This window comes from Anarhichas minor, unplaced genomic scaffold, assembly GCF_050575085.1.
Source record: "Anarhichas minor isolate MPS153535 unplaced genomic scaffold, ASM5057508v1 ptg000125l, whole genome shotgun sequence".
In the NCBI taxonomy this organism is placed as follows: Eukaryota; Metazoa; Chordata; class Actinopteri; order Perciformes; family Anarhichadidae; genus Anarhichas; species Anarhichas minor.
Genome location: NW_027466571.1, coordinates 12,300 through 32,340, shown reverse-complemented (window position 1 = coordinate 32,340; position 20,041 = coordinate 12,300). Strand labels below are relative to the sequence as shown.

Below are 20,041 nucleotides of genomic sequence, written 5' to 3'. Positions count from 1 at the left end.
CTCTCTGACGCCTCACTGACGCCTCACTGACGCCTCACTGACGCCTCACTGACGCCTCTCTGACGCCTCACTGACGCCTCTCAGACGCCTCACTGACGCCTCACTGACGCCTCACTGACGCCTCACTGACGCCTCTCTGACGCCTCACTGACGCCTCTCTGACGCCTCACTGACGCCTCTCAGACGCCTCTCTGACGCCTCTCTGACGCCTCACTGACGCCTCTCTGACGCCTCACTGACGCCTCTCTGACGCCTCTCTGACGCCTCTCTGACGCCTCTCTGACGCCTCTCTGACGCCTCTCTGACGCCTCACTGACGCCTCTCTGACGCCTCTCTGACGCCTCTCTGACGCCTCTCTGACGCCTCACTGACGCCTCTCTGACGCCTCACTGACGCCTCTCTGACGCCTCACTGACGCCTCTCTGACGCCTCTCTGACGCCTCACTGACGCCTCTCTGACGCCTCACTGACGCCTCTCTGACGCCTCACTGACGCCTCTCTGACGCCTCACTGACGCCTCACTGACGCCTCTCAGACGCCTCACTGACGCCTCACTGACGCCTCTCTGACGCCTCACTGACGCCTCTCTGACGCCTCTCTGACGCCTCTCTGACGCCTCTCTGACGCCTCTCTGACGCCTCACTGACGCCTCACTGACGCCTCACTGACGCCTCACTGACGCCTCACTGACGCCTCACTGACGCCTCACTGACGCCTCTCTGACGCCTCTCTGACGCCTCTCTGACGCCTCACTGACGCCTCACTGACGCCTCACTGACGCCTCTCTGACGCCTCACTGACGCCTCACTGACGCCTCACTGACGCCTCACTGACGCCTCTCTGACGCCTCTCTGACGCCTCACTGACGCCTCTCTGACGCCTCACTGACGCCTCTCTGACGCCTCACTGACGCCTCTCTGACGCCTCACTGACGCCTCACTGACGCCTCACTGACGCCTCACTGACGCCTCTCTGACGCCTCACTGACGCCTCACTGACGCCTCACTGACGCCTCACTGACGCCTCACTGACGCCTCACTGACGCCTCACTGACGCCTCACTGACGCCTCACTGACGCCTCACTGACGCCTCACTGACGCCTCTCTGACGCCTCTCTGACGCCTCTCTGACGCCTCACTGACGCCTCACTGACGCCTCACTGACGCCTCACTGACGCCTCTCTGACGCCTCTCTGACGCCTCTCTGACGCCTCTCTGACGCCTCTCTGACGCCTCACTGACGCCTCACTGACGCCTCACTGACGCCTCTCTGACGCCTCTCTGACGCCTCTCAGACGCCTCTCTGACGCCTCACTGACGCCTCTCTGACGCCTCACTGACGCCTCACTGACGCCTCACTGACGCCTCTCTGACGCCTCACTGACGCCTCACTGACGCCTCACTGACGCCTCTCTGACGCCTCACTGACGCCTCACTGACGCCTCACTGACGCCTCTCTGACGCCTCACTGACGCCTCTCTGACGCCTCTCTGACGCCTCTCTGACGCCTCTCTGACGCCTCTCTGACGCCTCACTGACGCCTCACTGACGCCTCACTGACGCCTCACTGACGCCTCTCTGACGCCTCTCTGACGCCTCAGACGCCTCTCTCACGCCTCACTAGTGTTTTTCTCTCTCAGGTCTCACGTCAACGGTAACGTGTCGATGATCAAACTACAGAAGCAGCTGTCTGAGCGGTCTGACATGGTCTCAGAGCTGGAGGGACGGTTTTTACAACTACAGGAGGTGAGATCTGCTCACAGATCAATGTAGTGATGAACAATCAATACGTGCATCTCTGTGAGGAGCAAGTCCTTTAAAAACACAAATATATCAGAGATCTGCTCAAAGAGCTGCTCGCTGTGGGTTTAATCACATGTGTGTTCATGAAGAGGTATTAGGGTGCTTGTTAGTAGAAACATTTCTGGTTTTATTGATGAGAAGAGAACTGAAGACTTTTACTTTACAACGTGTCTCAGAGCCAGAGGTTGTTGAAGGCCGCTCACGACGCAGCAATGCTGAAGGTGGACGAGCTGTCGGCTCGGCTGAAGGACGAGAGGACGAAGAGCTTGGACCTGGAGACGAGACTGCAGAGCTCCACCGTGTCCACGAGGAAGACAGAGCAGGTTTGATGAGATGTGAACACAATCTGATGTAACTCTAAAGGGTTGACTTCATATATAAAGGTCTGTTCTCTGGTGTGCAGCTGCAGGAGAGGATCAGTGAGCTGGAGCAGGAGAGAGACCTGCTGAGGGACAACAACGAGAAGCTGGTACACAGGTGAGGACACACTGGTCTCATGTCCCACTGTAACCTGAGCCCAGTTCAACCAGCTCAACCAATCAGCATGTTCACCACAATCCTCAAAGGGACGACGCTCCACCTTTTATATGTGGACGTCTGATCGCTGCTGATGTTAAATGTGGTCGATGTTATTGACCCAGAAAGATTCAATCTGTTGTTCTTCCTGCATCAGTGATGAAGTCTGTGGGAGGAAGATCTTATATCTATAGTCTGATGGACCGACGGAGCCAGAGAGACCCTCAGTTCTAGACCCTTAGTTCTAGACCCTCAGTTCTAGACCCTCAGTTCCTCACCCTTTCAGAGTGCTAACAGGACAACAAAATAGTTTTATAGTTGGTATTGAAAGACCCTTCTAAGGACGGGTGTTGGAAATTATCAGTAGCTAAAATGCTGTAATACACTGCATTTATATGCAAGTATATATTTGTCCCGATCAAATAAACATGGAATAAAATAACATTTTCATGGTGCATGTGTCGTCCAAAACGAAAATCAGAGTATTCAGAGGCTGCATTAAAGCCGTGCAAAGAAGAGACGGCTGGTGGGGCTTTAGGGAGTCAGGAGCAATGCATGCTGGGACATGTAGGCACTGTGCCGGCTCCATAAGCAGCAGGACTCATCTTCCTGCACTGAGGGACTTTTACCTTCAGCACTGATTGGACATCAACATAAAAGGTGGAGAATGATTTTTTAGATTTTGTTATTTTAACCCAGAAAAAACAGACCCGATACGTTTAATTCTCACTAACAAATGCTAAGCTAAGAAGGTGATGCTAGCTCCTACAGAGACAGACGTGTTTGTAGTCAGACGCCATAACTTTAACGTCTCCGTGTGTCTCCAGTGCCTTCGACGTGTCCCTTCAGCGGCGTTATCAGATCCAGGATCAGCAGCTGAAGCTTCAGATCTCTCAGCTGGAGGCGGCTCTGAAGGCCGACCTGGTCGACAAGAACGAGATCCTGGATAAGTTCAAAGCTGAGAGAGGTAATGATACACAATATATCATATCAGGGTCCTCCATGTTTATATGTAGCTCTAATGTTCATGAGGAAATATATATATATATATATATATATATACAGTATATATATATATATATATATATATATATACTGTATATATATATGAATAATGATTTTTCATTTCAGACACAAACGAGAAGCTGACAGAAGAAAATCAGAAACTTCGACTCCAGTTTGTGGAACAGAAGCAGCAGCTGGAGGAACTAAATGGTCGTCTGACGTTCTACAGCAGGGTGAGATATTAATACTATTAATACTAATTATATTAATAAGGTCACTGCATTCTAAAGCTTCACTGGTGTTGTGTCTGTTAAAGGAGACGGAGTACGACGTGGCTGAACTCACCGAGGCTCTGCTGCTCATCAAGGTGAGAGTTTGTTCCTTGTTACCTGGAGACTGAACCCCCTGAACCCCCAAACTACACCTCAACTAGCTACTAGCTGTAGAAAACGTCATTATCCTCATATTTTCATCTTTCCGACGGTCCTTGAACACATCACGTGTGACGAACTCTTCCGTCACAAAAAGAAACCAAAACTAAGCTTAACATGGTGTTTCATCAAAAACATTTTATTCTTCATGTCTCGAACCGTTTCCTTTAACCAGATTGTGTAAAAACATTAAATTATGAAACTATGAAGTCATGATTGATTCATCTGAGACCAACAGTCATGTGACAACAAGGAGGAGAAAAATGTGACGTAAAAGATGTTCAGAGTGTTCAATGACTCCAGTACTGAGTAATAAAGCTCTAGAGGGGTGATGGTTCATCCTGGGTCATCCTGGTTCATCCTGGTCCATCCTGGTCCATCCTGGTTCATCCTGGTCCATCCTGGTCCACCCTGGTTCATCCTGGTTCATCCTGGTCCATCCTGGTTCACCCTGGTTCATCCTGGTCCATCCTGGTTCATCCTGGTTTCATCCTGGTTCACCCTGGTCCATCCTGGTTCATCCTGGTTCATCCTGGTTTCATACTGGTTCATCCTGGTTCACCCTGGTTCATCCTGGTTCATCCTGGTTTCACCCTGGTTCATCCTGGTTCACCCTGGTTCACCCTGGTTCATACTGGTTCATCCTGGTTCATCCTGGTTCATCCTGCTTCATCCTGGGTCACCCTGGTTCACCCTGGTTCATACTGGGTCACCCTGGTTCATCCTGGTTCATCCTGCTTCATCCTGGGTCACCCTGGTTCATCCTGGTTCATCCTGGTTCATCCTGGGTCATCCTGGGTCATCCTGGTTCATCCTGGTTCACCCTGGTTCATACTGGGTCACCCTGGTTCATCCTGGTTCACCCTGCTTCATCCTGGGTCACCCTGGTTCATCCTGGGTCACCCTGGTTCATCCTGGTTCACCCTGGTTCACCCTGGTTCATACTGGGTCACCCTGGTTCATCCTGGTTCATCCTGCTTCATCCTGGGTCACCCTGGTTCATCCTGGTTCATCCTGGTTCATCCTGGTCCATCCTGGTTCACCCTGGGTCACCCTGGTTCATCCTGGTTCATCCTGGGTCATCCTGGGTCATCCTGGGTCATCCTGGGTCATCCTGGTTCACCCTGGTTCATACTGGGTCACCCTGGTTCATCCTGGTTCACCCTGCTTCACCCTGGGTCACCCTGGTTCATCCTGGTTCATCCTGGTTCATCCTGGGTCATCCTGGGTCATCCTGGGTCATCCTGGTTCACCCTGGTTCATCCTGGTTCACCCTGGTTCATCCTGGTTCACCCTGGGTCACCCTGGTTCATCCTGGTTCACCCTGCTTCATCCTGGGTCACCCTGCTTCATCCTGGTTCATCCTGGTCCATCCTGGTTCACCCTGGGTCACCCTGGTTCATCCTGGTTCATCCTGGGCCATCCTGGGTCATCCTGGGTCATCCTGGGTCATCCTGGTTCACCCTGCTTCATCCTGGGTCACCCTGGTTCATCCTGGGTCACCCTGGTTCGTCCTGGTTCATACTGGGTCACCCTGGTTCATCCTGGTTCATCCTGGTTCACCCTGGTTCATCCTGGTTCATCCTGGTCCACCCTGGGTCATCCTGGTCCATACTGGTCCTGAGGTCTAACCCCTGGTCTCCCCACAGAGGCGTAAGTCCCAGAGGAGTGGAGACCTGATCTTCCTGAAGGAGGTGGAGGAGGATGGAGTCAGAGAGCTGCGAGCCGCTCACGCTGAGACCATCCAGGAGCTGGAGAAGACCAGGAACCTCCTCAGCATGGAGGGCCGGATCAGCAGGGACTACAAGGTGAGGCTCAGCAGGACCATCACACTTCGTTTATATTATCCACCATCACCTCTTTGGAAGTAGACCTGGGACCCCGCAGTGTATTTAGGACCTGTTATTATTTTATTCTGAAGTTCTACACGGTTCTCCTGATACACCGTTAGAATCATTCACTACGTTTACAAGCACCACATATTCCTTATGATCTGTTTACACGGCTGCTGAATATTAGTATTCACTAATATTCCTGTTTACATGCAGACCTTCATATTCATGTCTCTTCATCTTCATCATCATCAGTGAATCCAACATGGACGTCGTTCTGTTCTGTGTCGGGTCGATGTCTTCACACGTCCATCATCACATCTAAATATGGAAAAGTGGAACCTCAGCAACATTTAGCTTCTTAGCATCAAACTATGTTTTTATCATATATATATATATATAGTATATATATATTTTAAATAATCCAGGTGGAGCTGGAGGCCGTCCTGAACCAGATGGAGACTAACAGAGCGACGTGGGATCAGAAGCTGCAGCATCAGGCCGCTCTGCTGGACTCTAGAGCCGCTAAGATCCAGAGACTGGAGGGTTAGTGTGTTCATGTGTTCATCCTCACAGCTGGTGGTGAACATGTCTTCATGTGTTCATTCATGTGTTCATCCTCACAGCTGGTGATGAACATGTCTTCATGTGTTCATCCTCACAGCTGGTGGTGAACATGTCTTCATGTGTTCATTCATGTGTTCATCCTCACAGCTGGTGGTGAACATGTCTTCATGTGTTCATTCATGTGTTCACCCTCACAGCTGGTGGTGAACATGTACAGTAGAGGAGGAGTTTACCTCTGACTATAAACTATCCTAAACATGAAACCTGTTGATGTCATTTGATCTAAAGCTCATTAAAGATGTTTAAAGACACAAGCAGAAATATGAAGATAAATATAAGAAGATAAATCATTATTATTTATAAAACGTTGATTCAAGGTTTGAAGATGAACTGTGAAGTGAGACTTTGTTTGATCTTTGTTCCTCCTCCTCCTCCTTCACCTCCTCCTTCTCCTCCTTAGCTCAGCTCAGAGGCGTGTCTTACGGCACCAGAACCTCCGTGTTCAGACGGGACGTCCCAGCTGAAGACGACGAGGATGAGGAGGATGATGAAGAGGATTCTCCTCCTCTGGACCGAGAGGAGAACCTGGTAGAGCTCCAGGTGGTCGGAGCCACGTTGACTCCATCTGTGTTGAGGTCTCTGGGGGACTCTGAGCCCTCCACCTTCATCACCTACTCCTTCTACCTGTTCGAGCTTCACTCCACTCCGGTGTCTGTGGGCCGCACGCCGCGGTTTGGGTTCACGTCTCGGTACGTGGTCACGGTGGACCAGCGGCTGCTGGACTTCCTGCTCGGAGGATCGGTGAACCTGGAGCTACACCAGGCTCAGGGTCTGGACTGGAGGACTGTGGCCACAGGTCGGATCCACCTGCACCAGCTGATGGAGCGAGACGGGAAAGTTCAGGGCACCGTGCCGCTGGTCGGTGAGTGAGGCCAGATCAGAGAACTGAGACCAGACCAGAGACCAGACCAGAGACCAGACCAGAGACCAGACCGGACCAGAGACCGGACCAGAGACCAGAGACCAGAGACCAGAGACCAGAGACACAGATCAGAGACACAGATCAGAGACCGGATCACAGACCAGATAAGGCTCGTTCCTTTAGCTCTATATAGTTTATATGTGACTAGATGTTACTTGTTCACCAGGTGTGTCTGAGGAGACCCAGTCCTTTGGTTCTGTGGACTACTGGTTGAGGTTGAAGGTCCCGATGACGGAGACGTTCCGTCTCTACAGAGAGAAGGTAAAGGTGTCGGGTCACGTCGGCGCCACCCTGAACCAGGACTCACAGGTACCTGAAGGCTCCCTGAACAAGCTCTTCATCACGGTCCACCGCTGCAGAGACCTAAAGAGGTCCGGTGGGTCCGGGTGTCCGAGTCCCTACGTGGTCTACAAGTTCTATGACTTCCCCGACTACCCGACCGCCACCGTGCACGAACGCTGTGACCCGGACCTCGGTGACCTCAAGTCTTACCCGGTCCACGTGGACCAGGACCTGGACCGGTACCTGAGGTCTGAGGACCTGGTGCTCTACGTGTTCGACTACAAAGAGGAGAAGATGGACACGTACCTGGGGAAGACCCGGGTCCATCTGCTGCCTCTGGTCCAGGACCAGGAGATCACAGGCGAGTCTGACATCATGTCTCTGTTTTCATTAACATGGAGACGATATGAATATTAATTCATAAATATACAATATAATAAATATATAAAATATTAAAGCTGCAACGATAGAGCGTCAATTTATCAGAACTGTATTTAGTTAGTATTTATTAGGTAAATACATTATATATATAAATATTAGTGATGGGCAAGTTAACGCGTTATTATTATTATTATTATTATTTTTAATTAATTAACGCCGACAATTATTTTATCGCGCGTTCACGCAGTTTAAAAAAAAATTATTATTATTCTGAAAGTCCGTTGCTCTTTGGCTCTGAACACAGACACAGAGCATGGGTCACAGGGGGGGCGGGATGTTGATCAGGACTGGCTTGGGATGGGCGTCATCACACGTCTCAACCAATGAGAGCATTTGGGGCGGGCGCTGCGGCGCGATAGCCTATCAGCGTTGAGATGCTCCTCCTGTCATCACTGACGTCCTGACGTTGAATCAGGAAGTAAACTCTGTATCCGTCTGTGTTCACCAGAGCTCCACGATACCTCCTGTTAGTGGAGACCGGACCAAACGGTACAAACTATGAAGACGCCGTATTTACGCCTTTGTGACGTTATGTTGAGTGCTGATGGAGCTGCTACAATGTTAGCTTAGCATAGCACCAATCGATCCAGAAGTTATTTTCTTGTCATCTTGAGGAGAGAACTAACTAAACATGAATTCAGACTTTTTAAAAATCTGCATCATTACGTAGTTATTTCAGAATCCCCTTTCTGTCGGTTTATTGCCGTTAAATCAGTTAGTTTAGTGTTGATACAGCTGTAGTGAACAGAGAGGTGTGTCTCACTAGACACAGTGAACACAGCTCCATGAGATCCACGGAGCTCCTCCAGACTGTTATGAACCAGCTAGACGTGTTTAGTTTCCTCATATCTGGACTTCAACACGTACTAAGCAGAACAATCTGGGGACGAGTTTCCATTCAATTATAGAGGCTTAAATTAATCATAGAATATTATTTCAACACACATTGCTCTTCTGTTGTGTTGATTTCATAAAATATATATAATATACAAGAAATATTATAACTGCTGCTGTGTAAAGGGAATACTGCTGCTAACAAGAACCTGATATGTTTAAAGTGTTTACAAACCAAATGTTATTGACCTTTTGAACTAAAGGTCAATAACATTTGGTGTAAACCCTTTAAACACATCAGGTTCTTGTTAGCAGCAGTATTCCCTTTACACAGCAGCAGTTATAACACAGTTATAATGATTCTGATCATAGATATTCAGCCGGTGTTCACAACTTTATCTTCATGTGTGTAAGAGATGATATTTAAATATACTTCTTGAAAACTGCAAACCTATCTACGTCATGTTTTTATGTTTGTTAAATTATCAGTAGTGATACTAAATGATGCTTATTATACATATTACAAACAAAACACTTTAAAACTCTAAAAACATAATTTAAATGAATCATTTCTTTTTAGCTTTTTTTGGTATTGTGGTCAGACACATATGCAACGCTGATTACCGTAATATGTGTGGTATTTGTTATAAATGTACGTTGGTACATAGAGGGTGATAAGAAGCTGTACATGGAGGGACTTAGGACCCAGGGGAATGCAGGTGAAGCATGGAACCTGTAGTCTGTACCGTGGCAGTAACCTGCATGAGGAAGTTATGCTAATAAAGAGTTGCATGTATGCGCCAATAAAGCTGATTGTGATTCTGATTCATGGACGTATTAGTATTTGTATTAGTATTTGTTTTCTATATCTTTGTTCCCTCAGGACTCTTCGAGCTCACCGATCCCTCCGGACTCTCCTCCGGCCTCATTGAAGTGACACTGAAGTGGAGCTCCACCTACTTTACTCCATCATCCTCCATCACGGCCACCGAGGAGACGGAGAGGATGACCACAGAGCGGCACGAAGAGGAGGAAGAGGAGGAGGACACGCTGCAGGAGGAAGACACACACCCCCCTGTCTCACCCTCCGGCTCACAGGTCAGCAGACTCTCTGAACCATCTGAGGGAACGTTGGGTGTGTTTAGCTGCTGAATGTGTTTTTTTTCCCATCAGGCCGAGTGGCCGAAACTCAGACCGAGGACGCGAGTGAAGGACGGACCGGCTGTTAAAAAGGTGACATTCATCGATCCGTCAGCTCCAGAGGACCAGGTGAGGATTCTACTGATGAAGAGACAACACACACACACACAAGTCTTTATTATTGTTCATAGCAGACATTAACAACACACACACAAGTCTTTATTATTGTTCATAGCAGACATTAACAACACACACACAAGTCTTTATTATTGTTCAGAGAAGACATTAACAACACACACACACGTCTTTATTATTGTTCAGAGAAGACATTAACAACACACACACACGTCTTTATTATTGTTCATAGAAGACATTAACAACACACACACACACAAGTCTTTATTATTGTTCATAGAAGACATTAACAACACACACACACAAGTCTTTATTATTGTTCATAGAAGACATTAACAACACACACACACAAGTCTTTATTATTGTTCATAGAAGACATTAACAACACACACACACACAAGTCTTTATTATTGTTCATAGAAGACATTAACAACACACACACACAAGTCTTTATTATTGTTCATAGAAGACATTAACAACACACACACACAAGTCTTTATTATTGTTCATAGAAGACATTAACAACACACACACACAAGTCTTTATTATTGTTCATAGAAGACATTAACACACACACAAGTCTTTATTATTGTTCATAGAAGACATTAACACACACACAAGTCTTTATTATTGTTCATAGAAGACATTAACACACACACAAGTCTTTATTATTGTTCATAGAAGACATTAACAACACACACACACAAGTCTTTATTATTGTTCATAGAAGACATTAACAACACACACACACAAGTCTTTATTATTGTTCAGAGAAGACATTAACAACACACACACAAGTCTTTATTATTGTTCATAGAAGACATTAACAACACACACACACACAAGTCTTTATTATTGTTCATAGAAGACATTAACAACACACACACACAAGTCTTTATTATTGTTCATAGAAGACATTAACAACACACACACACAAGTCTTTATTATTGTTCATAGAAGACATTAACAACACACACACACAAGTCTTTATTATTGTTCATAGAAGACATTAACAACACACACACACACAAGTCTTTATTATTGTTCATAGAAGACATTAACACACACACAAGTCTTTATTATTGTTCATAGAAGACATTAACACACACACAAGTCTTTATTATTGTTCATAGAAGACATTAACACACACACAAGTCTTTATTATTGTTCAGAGAAGACATTAACAACACACACACCAACTGTTCGTGTGGCGTGAGGTCTTGGTTCTGATGGACCGCAGCCTCCTGCCAGATGGAAGGGGCTCGAACAGTTCATGTCCAGGGTGAGAGGGGTCGGCTACAATCCTTCTTGCTCGCTTCAGGGTCCTTGAAGTGAACAAGTCCTGGAGGGACGGCAGATTGCAGCCAATCACCCTCTCAGCAGAGTGAATGATGCGCTGCAGTCTGCCCTTGTCCTTGGCAGTGGCTGCAGCGTACCAGACTGTGATAGAGGAGCAGAGGATGGACTCAATGATGGCTGTGTAGAAGTGCACCATCATTGTCTTTGGCAGGTTGAACTTCTTAAGCTGCCTCAGGAAGTACATCCTCTGCTGAGCCTTCTTAGTGATGGAGCTGATGTGGTACACATCACCACCAGCCCCCCCTCCCCCAGCTCAGCAGGGGAGGGGGGGCTGGTGGTCTGGGGCTGGTTGATGGAGCTGTGGGGGGTGGGGTCAGGACTGTCCCATTGTCTATCAAATCGACAGTAGAACTCGTTCAGCTCGTCTGCCAGGCGGAGGTCGTTCATGGAGGGGGGCTTTAGGCTTGTAGCTGGTGATCTGTCTGAGACTCTCCAGACAGAAGCAGAGTCACTTGCTGAGAGCTGGTGCTGCAGTTTCTCAGAGTACAGACGCTTTGCGTCTCTCACCACCTTACTAAACCTGTGTTTTGCCTCTAAGGAACAAGAGACGACACTCTGGTTTCATTCTATTCTACATCGACTCTATATGAAAGCTCTACTCTCCGTTATAGAGACTTTAACTTGTTTAACTGATAGTAAAAGCTAACAAAGATCGGTACAAGTGGTCATGTGTTATAAAGCCGATCTCAGCTGTTTCCTCTGTTCAGGTGGAGGACGATGTGTCTGCAGACAGGAGAAAGACTTTACCTCCTGTTATAAAGGTACAGAGTCTCTGTATAAATATCACCAGAATGAATCATATACAGTATGACACAACAGCCCGCTGTGGTGGGGGAAGTATTCCGGTCATTTACTGCAGTAAAGGTACTAATAGCACACTGTAATAATGCTCCACTGCAGGTGAAAGTCCTGCCTGCAGTGAAAGTGTATAAATGTAGGTAGAGTGTAATACCGAGTGTGGAACCCATCACTTCCTTTTAGATTATGTAAAAACCTGAAAGTCTCTCTAGAGCCAGTGTTTGCTAGTGTTTGTCTGCTCTGGGCTGCCGTAGAAACATGGCAGGTCAAGATGGCCGACTCCATGAAACACGACCCACTCCCTAAGATATATATATAATGTCTTTTTCTAAGCTAAATAAAACATAACGATTATTAGTTTCAGGTGTTAATACACTGATTAAAACATAGTTATGAATATTATATTCCATTGCTGCCAATAAACCCCCTAAATGTGACACACTGTCCCTTTAAGAAGTTCATCAGGAACATTCTGGAGTAGATGTATGAACGTCTAGTGTGATTCAGACTCTTCCTCCTCTCTGCAGGAGAATAACTGATGTGTAATAAACCAGTGTGTTCTGTGTGTGCAGCCTTCGTCAGCTCCTCCTCACAGCGCTGCAGAGGAAGAGGATGCAGAAGAAGAAGAGTCTCACTTCTCTGAAGGCCAGCTGGTCCCGGCCGACTCTCAGTCTCATTCTGACGACTCTGAGATCTCTGAGGACATCGTGGAAGGTGAGGAAGTGTTGAATTAAGGGGTCAAGTGACATGATGAAGACTGTGATGAAGATCTGTGGCTGCTGGGGGTTAATAAAGCTGGAATAACACTGATAAACACTGAATGTTGTTGTGTGGAGGTTCTCTGCTTGCTATACAAACCCTCTGTAGTACTTTGGTGTTATTTGGATTCACACTGTGGAAACCAGATTCTCCCCAAACTCACTCAGAGGTGCAGATGTTTGTGTTTGCTGAGCAGAGACATAAACACTGAGTGTGTCAATAATCTTTAGAGCAGCCTTCATAAATATTAACGACATCCCTGTGAGAGCATCCTCGTGTCAAACGCACGATTCAGAGTGTTGTCTTCTTCTTCTGCTCTAACCATGTGTGTGTTCACCTCCCTGCTGGATCCAGAGGTGGACGAGGCCTCGGCAGCCGGAGGAGGTCAGAGCGACTCCTCTCCGTCCGACAGCGATGACTGCATAGTTCACGGACGGCCGGCGGGGAGGAAGGTCAGTGAACGCCTCTGAGAGGAGCGTTGTGCCTGTAACGAGCAGCTTTTGTTTAGCTTCACTTCGATTTTGTTTCTGAGTGAACACCATTGAGCTGAAGTCGGTCTGCTGTTGGTAAACAGCAGTTATTCACATTATCCATCAATTTATATCGTTAGAGAAAGAGATAAAAGATTAGGTTTACTGTAACGTTAACATGAGGAGCATCAGAGTTGGTATGTGGTCGTCTAGAGAAGAAGCAGCTGCACACGGCTTCTCTTTCCTGAGCTCCATGTGGACACAGACCTAAAATCCATGAATCCAGTAATGTTTGCAGCTCTAATGATGGGCTCAGAGAGTTGTTGTTCATATGAGGTGAACAGTGGAACAGAAGCTGAAGAGATAATATATAATAAAAGTTCTCACAGTCGGACGATCTGCTCCTCTTTGGTTCATGCAACACACTTCATCAGGCCGGTAGTTTCTTGTGTTCCTGCTGACAAACAAAGAAATCAAAGTGAAACACGACAATCTGAACATTCTGTAAATCCACGTCAGTCTGATGTTTCACAGCAGAGGGATTTATTACTATTAAACCGTTTCCTTAAAGTCATTCTGTAGTTTTTATAAATACACCTTAAATGATGAGTAATATATTAAATAAAGTCTGCTCTCAGCTGACCTAAAGAAAGGCTGATGATGTGAATCTAACATAACCGACTTCAAAAGAAGCCGGTTATGTTATTGCATACTTATATTTAGAAATATGAATTATTACTTTAGTATTAAGAGCCTGTGCAGGTCAAACAGATGTGAACCGTCCCAACACGGACACAGTAACAGAAGAGATACATTCTATACTACTGTGAGTGTAAACTATTATCATGAGACTTATTATCCAAACTAACCTCCTCCACAGCCCTCGCAGAGGCTCCGGGTGGAGGTTGTGTCTCTGAGCTTGAGGCCGGAGTCTCGGGTGTCCCGGGACGTTAGCGTGGTGCGTCTGTTTGTGGAGTACTCTCTGCTGGATCTACCCACGGAGGAAACCCCCCTGTCTCTGCCCAAACCCCCCCAGGGCAAGACCATCAACTACAACTACAGCAAAGGTCAGCGGCTGCACTAATATTATGCTAAGCTAAGCTAGTTGATTCCAGTCTTTCCAGACATCAGAAGTCATTCAACAATGTTCAATAACTTAGTAGTACTACTGTCAGTAATACAGCAAATATTGGTGGTGAATGCAAGAGAATGTTTACAGGATTATAACATTTGAAGCAACAATACATTATTTTCACGATACTTAAGTCACGATACATTATTCTGGTGATACTTAAGTCACGATATGATATTATCATGATACGATATTATGGTGATACTTAAGTCACGATACGTTATTATCACGATACTTATGCCACGATACGTTATTATCACGATACTTATGTCACGATACGATATTATGGTGATACTTAAGTCACGATACGATATTATGGTGATACTTAAGTCACGATACGATATTATCACGATACTTATGTCACGATACGTTATTATCACGATACTTATGTCACGATACGTTATTATCACGATACTTATGTCACGATACGTTATTATGGCGATACTTATGTCACGATACGATATTATGGTGAAACTTAAGTCCTACCTATTTTCAACTGCAAATGATTTGTTTCATCTTTTAAGATAAAGTTTTCACTCGGTTCATCTCACTTCAGTTCATTTCTATTAGACCTAAAGCCAATTAACTAAAATATTTATTATCATCATCAACTAATTTACCTTTTATGTTAAAGTCACATCTGTAGCGGTAATTTGCATAATAACACACAATTCAAATGATTAAGAAATAAAAGATTGTATATTTATTGATACATAAATCTCTTCATTATTATTATTAATAAAGTATAACAATGTGTTTAGAGCTCGTGTTAGGAAGTTCAACAACTCATAATTCATCTCTAATATCTGTTTTATATTCATGTGAAAACATCTCCTTCAAACTACTGGATTCATTCAAGTTTATCACCAAAACTACATTTTACAGATGACATGTGAACATATCATGATAACGTTATAATGTACTTCATCTAATATCGTGATACTATGCTGTATTGATCCCACCCACCCCTAGTATTTACATTCAGTATAAAAACATAGTGATATCAGCTGAATGTCATTAATAAATGTGATTCGATCAGTTTCATGAGGACAGGAAGTTTGATCTTAAAGAAATACAACATATCCTCTCATGGTTTGAGATTATTACAACTCGAGTGTTACAAAGACTTTAACAAAGGACACTCCTGTGTTTCCTCGCTCTCGGCTCCTCTAAGAAGCCTCCTGGCTCCTCGTGTCCTAGATAGAGTGAGGAGAGAGGGTGCAAGGAAGCATAAGTTAGCATTAATGAAAACACCCCAGATCATTACTGAGACACTAGCACACACATAATCACACTCACTGAATAACGGCATTGATTTCAGGTCGGTTAATAACAAACCACTTTGAATATTATTTAATGTAGATTTTGTGGGAGGAGTTAAATCCCGACCCAAGTGTTTCCTCTGACCTATGACCTCTGTCTCTGTTGTACTACAGTCGTTCCTGTGGACCCGGAGAACAACGGGGCGAGGAGGCGGCTGCTGAGACGAGTCCTGCAGGGACGAAACCCTCAGATGGAGAGGTGGGCTTTGTTCTGTTTAGACAGGAAGTGAGATGAGAAACATGAAACTCTGAGAAGCTGAATTTATAGACAATAAGAATCAAAGAGAAAGTCTCTGAGGATGATAACGTGAGTTTACATGAAGGTTAGAACATTAATCATACTCACAGTTTTAATCATTCATACAGAATCCAGTGGTGGGGGGAATAGCTAGCGTAGCTTAGCATGAAGACTGGAGAGAAGATTCTCTGATGAGGACAATAAAATGAGTTTGCAGCCTTAAAATGAGGATTATAACATGAATCATACTGACAGTATTAATAATCCATACATGTGCTGATTATGATGATGTTGGTGATGTTGATGATGATGTTGGTGATGTTGATGTTGTTGTTGATGATGTTGGTGATGTTGATGATGTTGATGTTTTTGTTGGTGATGTTGATGTTGTATATGATGTTGATGTTGGTGATGTTGATGATGATGTTGGTGATGTTGGTGATGTTGATGATGATGTTGGTGATGTTGATGTTTTTGTTGGTGATGTTGATGTTGTATATGATGTTGATGATGATGTTTTTGTTGTTGTTGATGATGTTGTTATTGATGATGATGATGTTGATATTGATGATGTTGGTGATGATGATGTTGTTTTTTTTGTTGATGTTGATGATGTTGATGTTGATGATGATGTTGTTTATGATGATGGTGTTGATGATGTTGTTGATGTTGATGATGTTTTTGTTGATGATGTTGTTGTTTATGATGATGATGTTGGTGATGTTGATGATGATGTTTTTGTTGTTGATGTTGATGATGTTGTTGATGATGATGTTGTTGATGATGATGTTGTTGATGATGTTGATGTTGATGTTTTTGTTGTTGATGTTGATGATGTTGTTTATGATGATGATGTTGGTGATGATGTTGTTGATGATGTTGATGTTGATGTTTTTGTTGTTGATGATGATGTTGTTTATGATGATGATGTTGGTGATGTTGATGATGATGTTTTTGTTGTTGTTGATGATGTTGTTATTGATGATGATGATGTTGATATTGATGATGTTGGTGATGATGATGTTGTTGTTTTTTTTGTTGATGTTGATGATGTTGATGTTGATGATGATGTTGTTTATGATGATGGTGTTGATGATGTTGTTGATGTTGATGATGTTTTTGTTGATGATGTTGTTGTTTATGATGATGATGTTGGTGATGTTGATGATGATGTTTTTGTTGTTGATGTTGATGATGTTGTTGATGATGATGTTGTTGATGATGATGTTGTTGATGATGTTGATGTTGATGATGTTTTTGTTGATGATGTTGTTGTTTATGATGATGATGTTGGTGATGTTGATGATGATGTTTTTGTTGTTGATGTTGATGATGTTGTTGATGATGATGTTGTTGATGATGATGATGTTGTTGATGATGTTGATGTTGATGTTTTTGTTGTTGATGATGATGTTGTTTATGATGATGATGTTGGTGATGTTGATGATGATGTTTTTGTTGTTGATGATGTTGATGATGTTGTTGATGATGATGTTGATGATGTTGATGTTTTTGTTGGTGATGTTGATGTTGTATATGATGTTGATGATGATGTTTTTGTTGTTGTTGATGATGTTGTTATTGATGATGATGATGTTGATATTGATGATGTTGGTGATGATGATGTTGTTTTTTTTGTTGATGTTGATGATGTTGATGTTGATGATGATGTTGTTTATGATGATGGTGTTGATGATGTTGTTGATGTTGATGATGTTTTTGTTGATGATGTTGTTGTTTATGATGATGATGTTGGTGATGTTGATGATGATGTTTTTGTTGTTGATGTTGATGATGTTGTTGATGATGATGTTGTTGATGATGATGTTGTTGATGATGTTGATGTTGATGTTTTTGTTGTTGATGATGATGTTGTTTATGATGATGATGTTGGTGATGTTGATGATGATGTTTTTGTTGTTGATGATGTTGATGATGTTGTTGACGATGATGATGTTGTTGTTGATGATGTTGATGATGTTTTTGTTGTTGATGATGTTGTTTATGATGATGATGTTGGTGATGTTGATGATGTTTTTGTTGTTGATGTTGATGTTGTTGATGATGATGTTGTTGTTGATGTTGATGTTGATGATGTTTTTGTTGTTGATGATGATGTTGTTGACGATGATGATGTTGTTGATGTTTTTGTTGTTGATGTTGATGGTGATGTTGATGATGTTTTTGTTGTTGTTGTTGTTGACGATGATGATGTTGTTGATGATGTTGATGGTGATGTTTTTGTTGTTGTTGTTGTTGATGATGATGTTGATGTTGTTGATGATGTTGTGGGACAGAATCCGGTTCACGGTGGTGAGCGAGCCTCCAGAGGAAGAGGAGCAGGAGAGGGAGTGTGAGGACGTCGGGGTGGCCTTCATCAGGATCCCTGAGATCCTGGAGAGACAACAAGACCTGACTGAGACCAGCCTGGAGGGTCTGCACACACACACACAGAGACACACACACACACAGACAGACACACAGACACACACACAGAGACACACATGCACATATATAGAGACACACATACAGAGACACACATGCACATATATAGAGACACACACACACATACAGAGACACACACACACATACAGAGACACACACACACACAGAGACACATACAGAGACACACACAGACAGACACACATACAGATAGCTCTCAAATGAAGCCATGTGTCCTGCAGTGTTGGACGTGGAGGACAGCAGCCAGGTGGTCGGCAGTCTGACTGTGACTGTGGAGGGAGTGGAGGCTCTGCAGGCCATCATGGAGGACCAGGACCAGGACCTGGATCTGGAGCAGGACCACGAGCGAACCCTGGTCTGCTCTCTGCTTCCATCAGCATGAGGCAACAACACCGACACTACTGACACTGAAGTCTATTTCCTTCAGATTTGTTATGGAGAAGATATCTACAGACATGTTTTAAGCCTCAGGAAACTCTGAGAACAAATAAAATATCTCAACAACTATGGGATGGATTATCATGACATTCTGTACCATCATTCATGTCCCCCAGGGGATGAATCGCTCATAGAGCAGCGTGGACCTATATTATATTCAGTTCAGTGTCTATATTTACACATTGAAACAGTCTTTTAAACCAGATTCAGCCGGGTTTTTACTGTAAACGTAGAGACATTTTTAAACCTTTAAATCAACAAATTAACTCTTAAAATTAAGAAGCTCCGGTGAAACGGTTCAGCTTAGCAGCCACCGCGTGGACGTCTATTTATCTCACGTAAAATGATCTATTGTTAAATGTGAAAATGGTTTAAAGTTTGTACACTGCAGTTATTTAACGTGTATTCTTAACACAGAAGGGATCACGTTTACTGTAGCTCAGGTTTATCCCTGATGTTTGCTATTGTGCTCTAATAAAGAGGGTTTCTACACACGTTTAACTTCATGAACATGATGATTGATTCACTCTCTCTGTATGCTTAAGGTGAAGCTACAAGCAGCTGCTGATTAGCTTAGCATAAAGCCTGGGAACAATGGGGAACAGCTAGCTTAGGTTAGCATGAAGTCTGGAAACGAGAGGGAAGCGCTAGCTTAGCTTAGCATGAAGTCTGGAAACAAAGGGGAACAGCTAGCTTAGCATGACGTCTGGAAACAACAGGGAACTACTATCTTATGTTGCATAAAGCCTGGGAACAAGGAGGAATATCTAGCTTAGCTTAAAGGCTGAAAACATGAGAAATAGCTAGCTTAGCACAAAGACTAGAAACAAGGTTAAACAGCTAGCTTAGCATAGCGTAAAGACTGTAAACAAGAGGAACTGCTAGCTTAATTTAGCATAACTAGAAAAAAGGAAAAAGTCATCATAGCTTAGCATGAAGACATGAAACATTATCGCTAGTATCTGAACCCTGTGTGGTCTGGTTCTGGTCTGGTTCTGGTTCTGGTTCTGGTTTGGTCTGGTGTGGTTCTGGTCTGCGTCCCCATCTCTGCTGCAGTGTCCCGGTTCGTCCACAGAGATGTTCAGCGTGAGGACG

General features: G+C 44.4%; 1 protein-coding gene and 1 long non-coding RNA gene across 3 annotated transcripts in view; one reads left to right on the top strand and one right to left on the bottom strand.

Moving 5' to 3' along the window:
* Positions 1–19,447, top strand: part of rpgrip1l (RPGRIP1 like) — a 27,729-nt gene extending 8,282 nt beyond the window's left edge. Inside the window, exons 7-25 of one of the 2 annotated variants that reach the window (XM_076083241.1) lie at positions 1,640–1,745; positions 1,979–2,125; positions 2,206–2,279; positions 3,146–3,285; positions 3,450–3,556; positions 3,640–3,690; positions 5,404–5,562; positions 6,015–6,132; positions 6,614–7,075; positions 7,302–7,778; positions 9,576–9,790; positions 9,866–9,961; positions 12,034–12,087; positions 12,697–12,838; positions 13,238–13,335; positions 14,234–14,420; positions 15,922–16,006; positions 18,343–18,479; positions 18,730–19,447. In XM_076083241.1, coding sequence (XP_075939356.1) covers positions 1,640–1,745; positions 1,979–2,125; positions 2,206–2,279; positions 3,146–3,285; positions 3,450–3,556; positions 3,640–3,690; positions 5,404–5,562; positions 6,015–6,132; positions 6,614–7,075; positions 7,302–7,778; positions 9,576–9,790; positions 9,866–9,961; positions 12,034–12,087; positions 12,697–12,838; positions 13,238–13,335; positions 14,234–14,420; positions 15,922–16,006; positions 18,343–18,479; positions 18,730–18,890 — 3,016 coding nt within the window. In that variant the 3' untranslated portion in view covers positions 18,891–19,447. Of the gene's footprint in view, positions 1–1,639; positions 1,746–1,978; positions 2,126–2,205; positions 2,280–3,145; positions 3,286–3,449; positions 3,557–3,639; positions 3,691–5,403; positions 5,563–6,014; positions 6,133–6,613; positions 7,076–7,301; positions 7,779–9,575; positions 9,791–9,865; positions 9,962–12,033; positions 12,088–12,696; positions 12,839–13,237; positions 13,336–14,233; positions 14,421–15,921; positions 16,007–18,342 lie in introns of both variants that reach the window. The other variant, XM_076083240.1, reaches the window with a different exon arrangement.
* LOC142941007 (uncharacterized) lies at positions 15,166–20,041 on the bottom strand. The gene is made up of 3 exons (XR_012951094.1): positions 19,915–20,041; positions 15,893–16,018; positions 15,166–15,681 (listed from the first exon to the last, which is right to left on the bottom strand). It is a non-coding gene; the product is annotated as an uncharacterized LOC142941007 (long non-coding RNA).